This window comes from Alligator sinensis, unplaced genomic scaffold (genome assembly GCF_000455745.1).
Source record: "Alligator sinensis unplaced genomic scaffold, ASM45574v1 scaffold1299_1, whole genome shotgun sequence".
NCBI classification, from domain to species: domain Eukaryota; kingdom Metazoa; phylum Chordata; order Crocodylia; family Alligatoridae; genus Alligator; species Alligator sinensis.
The window spans coordinates 872633-883679 of record NW_005842647.1 but is presented as its reverse complement, the minus strand read 5'-3'; the positions used below and the strand labels follow the sequence as shown (position 1 = coordinate 883679).

General features: G+C 49.2%; 1 protein-coding gene across 4 annotated transcripts in view; it reads left to right on the top strand.

Moving 5' to 3' along the window:
- LOC106722767 overlaps positions 1 to 8395 on the top strand; it is a 34300-nt gene extending 25905 nt beyond the window's left edge. For 2 of the 4 annotated variants that reach the window (XM_025215520.1, XM_025215519.1), the window contains exons 2-5: positions 840 to 938; positions 3152 to 3241; positions 4971 to 5155; positions 5365 to 8395. In XM_025215520.1, coding sequence (XP_025071305.1) covers positions 842 to 938; positions 3152 to 3241; positions 4971 to 5155; positions 5365 to 6222 — 1230 coding nt within the window. In that variant the 5' untranslated portion in view covers positions 840 to 841 and the 3' untranslated portion in view covers positions 6223 to 8395. Of the gene's footprint in view, positions 1 to 839; positions 939 to 3151; positions 3242 to 4151; positions 4310 to 4970; positions 5156 to 5364 lie in introns of those variants that run through there. The other 2 variants (XM_025215522.1, XM_014524666.2) reach the window with 2 other exon arrangements.
- The last annotated feature ends 2652 nt before the right edge of the window (positions 8396 to 11047 follow it).

Below are 11047 nucleotides of genomic sequence, written 5' to 3'. Positions count from 1 at the left end.
GGCAAGCAAAACTCGGGGGCATCTGACCCCCGAGCCTCTTGGCTTGGCCCTGCACGTAGGATGCCCGCCAAAGGATTTGGGAACATTGAAGGCCCAGGTGGGGTGGAGAATGTTTGTCAGTAGCAGGGCCACTTACTGATGGTTCTGGACTGACTCATGGATTTGGACTTGATTTGGCTGATTTGGATTGCAACACGAAAAATTCTCTCCTGCTTCTAGTGCCAGGCTCAGGGCCTTGGATGATGTTTGAAGGGGTGGATTGGGCCCGGTGTGAGCCAGCAGAATGAACCATGAGTCCATCCCTCCTTGTGCCTAAACGCCAGTCCCGTGGTGGTAAAATGCAAGGGGAGACAAAGTTGATTCCCTGTTTGGAATCAGATTCCTAGAGGCGTGCAACTCTTTAGGCACTGATCTCTTTCGAGGAGAAGTAGAGCTGTCTTCACCAGAAGCTTCCAGCTCACCAGAGAGAAAAGATGGTCAGACTCTGTTTTCACCCTTTCAGCATCCACTCTCTGCCGCTGTGCGACACAGGATACTGGGCCACAATACTCTGACCCAGTAAATGGCAACTCTTATGTTCTTGTGCTGTTATGTTCCTGGCTTCCAAAAACTTAGGTGTTTCGGATCTGGGAGGGATTCATACCTGGTTTCCAGTTTTGCAAGCATCGAGTCTGTCTCCTTTTTACACATGGCTTCAATTCATTCCCTTAGAAGAAAACCTCACATTGGGTCTGTGGATGGGTAGCCTGGTTCTTCTGCCTTTTAGCCAACTAGATCTTCCACTGTGAAAGGTGGGCAGTCAGGCTGCATGTCTCAGCCTCTTATTTCTTGTATTTCAGGCATGAGCACCATGGAGTCATTGGTGGAGCCGTGCAGGGATCTGTTTACTTGCAAGCTTCCAGACAAAAAGTGTAACCCAAAGAAGAACGGGGTAACAGGTAAGTGAGAGAGGAGAAGCAGGCTTCAGGCCCAGTCACATGATTGTGGCTGCTGTTGTTTCAGTGTGGAAGGGGGTTTGTGTGAATTCAGTGTCATGTATGTCAGCACAGAACTACCTTATACCATGTAGACATAGGTGACTGGTAGGGGGTGCATGTGCCCCCCTGACAGGGCCAGTGCCTCCCAGATGGCCGACACTAATGCTGCCAGTAGGGCTGGTGCCCCCCTGACAGGACCACCACCGTCGACGGCTTCTGCGGGTGCCCCCCAGGTTCAGGAGGCACCAGTCACTCATGCATGTAGATGTGAGGCAGTTCAATTTATACTTAAGTTGAAGTACCATGATTAGTCCCATGGACTTTGGAAGCATTACTCAGGGCAGTAAAAGTAACCACAAAAGCAGAAACGTGGCCTAAGTGTGTGTAGGTAGGAGGCTACCGTGGTGTAAATTGATTAGCATGACTCTGGAGTGGGGAGACGGGGTCCTGGATCCTGGCCTTGTAGAAGGTCTGAGCACTTTTTGTTGATGTTGGGTGCTGTAACTGCTCAACGCCTAAAAAAACCAGTTCCTTGATATGTAGGTAGGTGCCTAAGTTTGATGTAGGGACATCACTCCATTAGACAGTTTTGGCTTTAGTGTTATAACTGGTTGGGAGCTTCCAATTTGGATACAGTAAGGAGTATTCCTCATATTCACAAAGGCCAGAAAAAGTTATGTTCAGAGCTCTGTCCTGCAGTCTTTGAAGACATTGTTCACCAGAGGGTTTAGGGCATATGATAAGTTCAAGATTTGGCTTTATAGGGAAGGTACTCCCCTCAGAGTTGCCCAAGACTACTTGGTTTTTGTGTTCTGCCCACATGTAACTTCCAACACATGTGACTTCTGTGACAGCAGTGGGAGACATGGCCATATGGTGGTAAGACAGTCAAAGCTCAGAACAGCCATGGGGACACCAAGGGGGCACTTTTCTTTAAGACCGTACTGGCGCTCCTATCTTGGTATGCCCAGGCCCAGCAGGGATGAAATGCATCATACCTGATGTCTGTGATCTGTTGCTGTTCTGAGCCCTTGAAATATTAGGCATAAAGGGATCTGCCTTGGATGGAGTGGAAGTTATGTTTCCTGGCCTCAGGACAGGCACTAAGATTGTCTGAAAAGCCATGCTGGTGACAGAGCAGTTAAAGTATCTCAGCTCCAGGAGACATCAATTTGAGTCTTCATGTGGACTTGTGCTGAAGGCTTCTTGTAAATTGGGTACCTGGTTGTTCATGGTGGTGAGTCAGAGGTAGATGTGTTGCCAGCCTCTTCACTCCCTTGTGTGTGCTACTGATGGCAGAAGCCACGTGCCTTACCCATACTAGTACCAGGCTTGGCAGGCCTCTGACCTTGATTGTGTTTCTAAAATGGTTAAATGGGGAGTTTAGCTAGAAACTGGCAGTGGCTTAAATGTCTGCTTTGGGAAAGGGACTCCAGAACAAACAAGCATTGCTCTAGGGCTGCTGGAACTGTTAAGTTATTGAATAAACTTGATACAAGCCTGATTATCTTAAGGTCTCTCTGAGTAGGGAAATGGTATGTCTGCTCCTTGAAGAATTGACTCAACAAGCTCTGTAGTTGTGTGCCCTTGGTCTCCTAAGCCCTACTCATGGTGGAGACAGGTTGCCAAGCCATCACTAGCTAGAGCAGTCGTTCTGCACCTTTTTAGACTTAAAGCGCCCATTGGAAAAGGCTAGCTCTTAGCTTTCACTTGTTTGTTGACTATGGAAAAATAATAAAGCATTTCTCCTGTTGCAAAGAACCCAGAAAGACCACAGCAGGTTGGAAGGTTTTTGACAGTGTGGATTCCAATTTGAAATCTCTGGGTTTTATCTTAAGCATCATGTGTAGGTGTGTGCACACCGGATGGTACCAATATTGTGTGGCACCTTGCAGTACCCTTTAAAAGGATCTGGCAGCACCCCAGGGTGGTGTGGCACCTGGTTGAGAAGCTCCGAGTTAGAGGCTTCTGCACTCTGGATTTCAGTGCCAGCTAGCAGAGCAAGTGGCTTAACAAGGTGTCCTCTGCCTATTTGGATGATGTTTAGTAATAGCAGCCATGACGGGTTGCTCGTGAGTAGTTGCCATATGGGTCTGTACTGAAGGATACTAGGCAGTATGCTCTAAAGCTTTGGCTGTGCCCTTCTTGATTTACATTTCCCCTTCTGTTTCCAGGCTTAATTGCAAAACACCTTCAGAAGACCTTTAAGATGCCCATCTCCTTGCAGCTGTCCTCATCCAAGGCTCTTTCCCAGTGCTGCACAGGTGGGTATGGATGGAAGCATGAAAAGGTTTGCCTTTTGGGATCCCTGTGCAAAGGCTTGGTAGTGGGTTCAGTATTGGGACATCAGTATTGGGCAGTTTCATGGCTCTTAATGTAAAAGGGCCCTTGTTCCTCTTGAGGTGGCTATGCAGTGGCTTGGTTTCACTGCCTTAATGGTAGCCCTGGTCCTATAAACTATGCAAAGCTTCTGCCTGTTATTAAATCTGGCTTCTGTAGTTCCATAGGATCTGGGAAAACTGGCATGAAGTAAAAAGATTACCTCTGACAAACAAATGTGGTGTGACCTCTTGTTAGCAGGGAAATGACTGGCTTAGGAGTTTCTGGTGGAACTGCGATGAGCTATTGCCCACAATTTAAAGGTGATAGGGGAGGCTTCTGAGGTTAATAATTGACCTGCTATTGCTGTTTATTAATAGTGTGATGAGCCTTGTAGGCTTTGATTTAGTGTGGGTGGAGACAGGCCTCTTGCCTCAGTCTGGACTTCCTACATGTTCTGTTCAGGCGCTCGTCTTCTAGAACAAGAGGTTTCTGAAGCAGAGTCTACTTCTTATTCCCAGGCACATACAAGTATCTGCACAAACATGTACAGTCTGGGTTGGGTCTTTAGTACTCCTGTAAGAAGATCCAGGTTGTCCCTGGGAATTTCTGAGGGTTCCCCTTCCTGATCCATCAGTCTCTTAAAATCTCATTTGGGATCACAGATTGGTACCAGGGAGGAGATGTTAGATGCTTGGTTTCATGATCCAGGCTTCTTAGGGTCATGGACTAGAAAAGCTGTTTCTGTGTTGGAGAGGGATTTTTTGTGCTTGCTTTCCGAGGAGCCCTATATTAAAAGAGCTTACTATAAAAGAAGAAAATCCAACTTCTTAATGAGCTAAAATCTGACCCTAGGGCTATAAGCTAGAAAACTGAGGCTTCTAATCCTGCCTCTGAGTGACTCTCTGAACTTCAGCCTCTCAACTACTAGCGGTTCCAAAGGCTGCTCCTTCCCTGACTCCCAGCCCTCTTCCCAAATGGAAAATGAAACCTGACTGCATTAGCATAATCAGGTTAGTCACAGTGAGATGGAGGGAATGGGAGGGGGTGTGATACACATATCCTTGTGTATGTCATCTGTGGCCCTGCTTCCCTTCACTTTACCTCTTTTGGTTTGCCTGGGATGGGAAGAGTGACATTGTTTTCTTGGCTGGACTTATTACCTTTTCAGTGCTAGAGGCAGAGGAAGCCTGTTGGTACTGTGTTCTGGCTCATGGAGCCTTTCTAAGGCCTCTGAGACTAGAGATGAATGCTAGTGCTCTCATATACACAGCACCCTGCACAATAATAGCACTAAGTGCTGTGCTCTTTGCAGATCAGAGTAGCAGGGAGCCAGCAAACACACACTAAAAGACATTCTGGATACAAATGGGCTTATGGGCACAATAGCAAAATATTGAGCTATGTAGAGATGGGGAAACAGCGAGTGCATTGAGAAACAAACTGAAAGGTTTGTCTGTAGCTCTGCTGAGTCCCTCTCTGCCTTCAGCTTCAATGCCCTTATGACTGGGTCCAACTTGTCTCGATGAGTTGCAGTGCACTAATGGCAGCACACTAAGAGGAATTGTCTCCTCCTACAGAATAGGCTCATTAAGATGCTTGGAGCCCTGTCTCTGTACAAGGCAGATATTTATAATGAGAGCCATGTCTAGGAGGATTGTTCTGTTCCTACAGGCTCCTGTCCAAACTTAATGATGAACAGGAATGAAGCACTTGAACAGAGGCCAAGGAACGTGGCCTCTGTGCCCCAGCTGCCTGTCAGGACACATCGGACGCTCTGCTTGTCACTCTCATCAGATGGGGATGGACAATATGACAGCCTGGCATCACGGGACTGGCGGAAGGGTCTGCAGGCTCAGGTGAGGAGTGACTTGGGCCTATTTGTGGCATGTTAGATCTTTGGTGTCAGGGAGGTGGGGCAATTCCCATTATTGGGACTGGTAGCATTTGAATCTTTTGGGGCCTTTCATGTAACATGTTCCTGTTTTGGTGTCCCAGGCCTGCTCAACTGCTGGCCCAGCTGCCACCAGAGGGCTGTTAGTCACACCAGTTACTTCTTGTCTTGCAGATGGAGCAGGCTCACAGTGGAGGGGCAGCCAGCAGCACAGGCTCCCTGGAGCGGGCATCCCTCTTCTGTGTCTCTAGGTCCAGTTCCCCAGCACAGTCTGCCATGCCCAGTCCAGTAGAACAGCTCCCCAAGGCCAAGTCCTCCAGCCAGTTCTTCCTGTTTCCGTCACCATCTTGGAACAACAGCTCCGAGGCAGATTCCAACCCTCTGGCCTTCTCTGGCTCCAAGAAAGCTTGCAGCTATGTCTGGAGGGTGAGTCCAAAATCCACGGTTCCTGGTAGCCCGAAGCCAGAAGAACCAGAGTACTTTCACTTTTCAGAGCCTGTCATTGCCAGGGTGATGGACTGCATCTACTTGGGGAACCTTAATGCAGCCTACAGTGGACGGGCACTGTGTAAGAATAATATAGATAGCATCATTGACATGAGCAACCTGCCCAGCAACCACAGCCTGAACATCATCCCATGCACATGCAATCGAGGAGGACTTAGGCACAGCTGGTCCCGCCTGAAGGTGGATATCCAAGGACTTCTGGATGGGAAATATCCTGTCCTGACAGAGTCCTGCTTCCAAGACATCAATGAATGCATTGATGCCTCACTGGAGAAGAGGAAGCGAGTTCTGATCCACTGCACGGATGGTTACTCTCTAGCCCCTACATGTGTCATCCAGTACCTGATGGTGAAGCACAAAATGAGACTGATGGCAGCCTATGAGTTTGTGAGGGCCAGGTATCCCCTGAACATCCGTGAGTGCCATCAAAATTTGCTGGTGGGTCTGGAAAGGTCCCTGCAGCCTGGTGATGTTGACGTAGAGTGCTTGAAGCAGTCCTTGTCCAGGAAGATGGCTTGGACGTAAGAGGACAGTCAAGCTAGGGAAATGTTGTATTACCTGTTACTAGCCCTGAAGTGGAACCAAAAATAAATATATAGCTTAAATGTCTTCTCACTTAATGGGATGACAGTAGCTGTGGGATATTGTTAGAGGATACTGCTGAGATGGGTTTCAGAAGCTGTGACCATCCCTGGCGGGACCTCCAGTAGCCATAGTGAGCAGAAATGGATTGTGAGGAGGGAGATCTCTCAGGGAAACACTTCTCCAGTAATTCTGGATGGGGACAATGCGGGGGATGAAGAGAGAGTCTCATGAGAGGCCAGTGGGCCTGTGTGCCAATAAGATCCTGAAGTCGGTGCGCCTAGCCATGAGGTGATTCTGTAAATTAGACGGAGGTAGGACACAGGTTTGCTTGGTGATCTTGAGTAGACCTTTTTAAAGACCATACTCTCTATTCCTCAGGAAGTCCAGGTTCTTGCAGAAGGCATCATCCCACTCCCAGAGCAAAACCTCCCAACAGTACTAGGCGGGGTGGATACATAGTTCTGGTCGATGAGATGTGCTAGACTTGAAAACAGGGCTCAGTTCTGGTGCTGGAATTGTGTAGGCAGGCAGACAGGCTTCCCTCAGGCTATGAAAGATGTCACAAGAGTGTCCTATGGTGCCTCATTGATCTTACTATATGACCCCAAGTTAAGTGCCTAGAGTGTGTGAAGTGCTTTATGGGACAGGTAGAAGATACAGGCTCTGTCCCCTAAAGAGTAGATAAGATAGGATGCAGAAGATGAGGTAATCAGTAGGCTTAAGGACAGGAAGAGAAGGGTTATAGCAATAGCAACGGGTGATTTCCTAATGTGTGCCAGTCAGCCTAACTTCCCACCACTCCCAGCAACATTTGCATGTGAATTCCCCAGCACCTGGTTTATCAATGCCATTATCAGACCTACTGGATTGGGCGACAGAGGTGTATCTCTAGGTCTTATCCTGGTTTGAGTCTCAGACTGGTAGAGCCAGGACTGAGATCTTCTTGGAGCCTCTGTCATGTCCACCCTGAATTCCTGTGGTATATCTGTTATTCTGGAGGTGCAACATACCTTCAGCAGCTCCACAGAAATGAAATGTGGTTCCTAAAAATTCATCTATCTATTTTTTGTTAGGTTGGCTTTTGTCTCTTTTGGTAGTTGGTGACTTCACCAGTAACTTGGAGTAAAGCTCCTCTTTGAAAGGACCTGCTTGGAGTTCCCTTATGTTTTCAGCAAGGTTCAACAAACTTCTCCTTGTTCAGACTTTGGCAAGCACTTGCTTTTTCTGGTGCCAGAATTTCTCAGATTTGAACAGTGTTGGTTTCTGATCAGTTGTCTGTTTTATTCTGATGCTTGTTGGATTTACAGCTTGTATTTGGATTCAAGTTTGAGTGTTGTTTTATATATCCAGAGCATCTTAGGGTTCCACCACACACTTCAGGCTGTCTTTTTTTAAGGAGGAAACCTGCACAGAGGTTGATGACCTGTGAGGGCCTTCTTTGTCCTCACTGCTAAAGACCAGATAAGTTAAATAAGTTTGAGGATATAAATATGGGCTCTCCCTTCTAGCTGCACTTTCTCCCCCAACAAACAGCAGAGCAGGCTCTTCCCTTCTGGCTGCTGCTCCTCCTTCCTGGCCCTTTTTTGAGCAGATAAGTCCTATAATAAATAAATCAATATTTGTAGTTTGCAAAAGTTATGGAGGGGTACCTTGAGTCTAAAAAGGTTGAGAATCCCTGATTTAAAACATTGAAGTAATGGGAAAATCCGTTTCTATGACCTCAGTCCTCCTTATCCTTTCAAGCCAATGTTTGAAGATGCAACATGGTAACAAAACTCTCTTTATATTTTTAATTAAAAGTCTATTCCTGTGCTATATACCCAGACTCTTGTATTGCTTTTATGGCTTGGCCAAGATGCAAGGCACTCTTGGCGTGTAGTATACACATGGATCCTTGAGGTGCTATGGGTGGTGCAGAAAAAGTATCCTCCTGCAGTGTAGGAATGCATTGGGTTGACCTGATGTCTGCACGGGATCTGTATGCAGTCAGTTTCTGAAATGGGGTAGTTCTGCACACAGCACAAATGTTCTTAGCTGAAGAAATTGCTATAGAGTCTTTGGAGATGTTAATAAAGATTTGTTTATACAGGGAGAATGTGGTTTGTGTGGTTGATGTTAACATCTTTGCTAAGAGCCTGGCTTAGGTAAAAGGAAACCACGTATTTAGAGTTGGTTCTGCTATTGCTACCTCCTCATTTCTGCCCCTTTTTGTTCCTAACACAGTATCACTGCAAGCCAGCCTTCTGCAGCTGGGGCAGACTTCCCCAAAATTCTCCTTGCTTTCCTGGAGATACTGGGATCCTCTATAGTAATCAGGTGACCTCACTTAAGTCTTGTCTGTGCTACCATTTTTCTTCATTTTCCGCACAGTTGCACTGCAGCCAGTTAGTTTCCAGTGTTGGTAGCCATGCTGGGACATTAGTGCAGAGCAGTGGTTTTCAAACATTTTTCATTTGCGGACCCCTAAAAAATTTTGCATGGAGGTGCGGACCCTGTTGAATTGTCAGCATGGGTATTCACATACTTTTGATTGATCACAGTCATCTTTTGCAGATCCCTTAGATCAGGAGTTTTCAACTTTCTTTAACACGTGTACTCCTTTTGCCTCAAAGTTTCAGCTCATGTACCACTTTATATTTTTTGCTTGGTTTTAATGGGGGGAGGGAGGGGGAAGATTGAGGGCCCTTGTGGTGAGGGACGGGATGGGGCTGGAGCTGGGGCAGGAGCAGAAGAAGGTGCTGCATAGCCGGGGTAGTGTGGGCCTGAGCTGTGAGAGCAGTTCGTCCAGGAGGTGTGGGGAAGGGGAGCAGTTCCTGCTGCTGCATGCACCCCAGTGGATGTGTGGGGGGGCATGTGCCCCCCAGATCTGTGCGTGGGGCAGAAGCAGCTGCTGCTTCAGGCTGAACTCTGCACCCTGCTGCCCCAAGGGTGGTGCGATGCCATGTACCTGCTGTGGCCAAGCGGGTAGGGGATAGACACACACATGCAGGCAGAGACACATACATACAGAGACACACAGATGGAGACGCAGACGCGCGCACACATGCAGACAGACGCATGGAGATGCACACACACAGCAGGTATGTGTGTGTGGGGGGAAGGGGCGTGGCGAGAGAGGGAAGGGGCTGGGGGGTGGGGGCAGATCGAGAATGAGGGTTGGGAGTGAGTCTTTGTGCCCACTCCCAGGAGCAGGGCCAGGGCGGTGCTGCTCTTTTGTGGCACCCAGCTGGCTGGCAGGTGGAAGGGGGGCAGGGCTCATGTGCAGTGGTTGCCACCACCCCACACCACCATCACTGCTGCCGCGTTCTACACCACTTTCCTGCAGCTGGTTTCATGTGCGGCTTTGCAGGCTGCTGAGAGGCGAGCTGCGAGTCATGTCAGCAGCCCACGGAGCTGCATATGCGATCGGCTGCAGGGAAGTAGCGTGGGGGACGGCAGCAGCATAGGGTGGTGGCGGTGGCGGCCGCCGCATGCGAGTCTCACCCCCTGGCTGGTTGGGTGACATGCGTTCAGCCCGCAGAGGGGCACCACTGCCCTCGCCCCCCTGGCCCTGCACCTGGGAGTGGGTGCAGAGAGCGAGCTGAGGTGAGGGGCAGGGAGGCACCATGGTGTGCTGCATGCAGCTGGCAGCACTCTGCATGCCCCTCCCCACCAGAAGAAGCAAAGTACGGGAACGCATTAGGGAAGACGCCACTGCTGCACCATGGGGTGCACTTTGTCCCCGCCCACCTGTGCATACCCCCGACAGCCTTTCTAAGTACCCCTGGGGGTATGCATACTCCTGATTTACAACCTCTGCCTTAGACATCATCTGCAAACCCCCAGGGGTCTGCAGACCACAGGTTGAAAACCACTGGCATAGACTGATGTAATACAGTGTGATGTAGATGGAATTCAGGTGTCCCAGCCTGGGGAACATCTTCAGCCATTGGTCTCTAGCCTGCTCTGAGCTGAGTAAGGCATGGATGGCCTGTCTACACCAAGTGCTCCTCTCACCACTACCGGTGATGGAGCGGCACAAATGGGAAGTGGGATTAGAATAATCCTAGCATAGAAAAACTGATGACTTAATGGAGGGGTCTGATGCTAGGAAGAAGGGGGACCAGCAGTTTATGTGCTAACCTCAGTTTAAGACACCTGGGTTCAGTTGCTTGCTCCACAACTGCTCCGCAGTGAATCTCCTGTTAAGGCTTTGGATAATTTCTATGGGAGTAGGACCTAGGCCTCACTGTAGCTCTGAGTGCCATCATCCAGCTTCCAGTGCTGCTCCTGGGTCCAGAGCTGACCCACAAGCCACACATGGCATGTGCTGGACAGGACCCACATGCAGAGCCTGGGACATGAGCTGTACACGGTGCCTAGCCTGGCCAGCCCAGACACAAGCCGTATGTAGTGCCCGCTCTGGGATCCATGCAGCATGATGCACCAACACTGGCCAGTCAGGGACCTGTGCCATCTGTGGTGCCAATCAGCCAGGACTGTGTCTCATACAGCACCTGCCCCAGCCAGTGCAGGACCACACAGCATGTTGTGCTTGCTTCAGCCAGTCCAGGACCTGTGCTGCATATGGCTTCTGCCCTGGACCTGCTAGGGAGATACCATGTACAGCATAGGTCCCAGAGCAGGCACTGTTTGGGCAGGATCCAGCATGTGGGGAGTGTATGGGCCCTATATGGCCTGCAGGGCCAGTCTTGTACCATTTGTCTGGCCTGTGGTCAATGCCACTCATCCAGCCTGATGAGTTTGACACCTGGGATAAGCAATT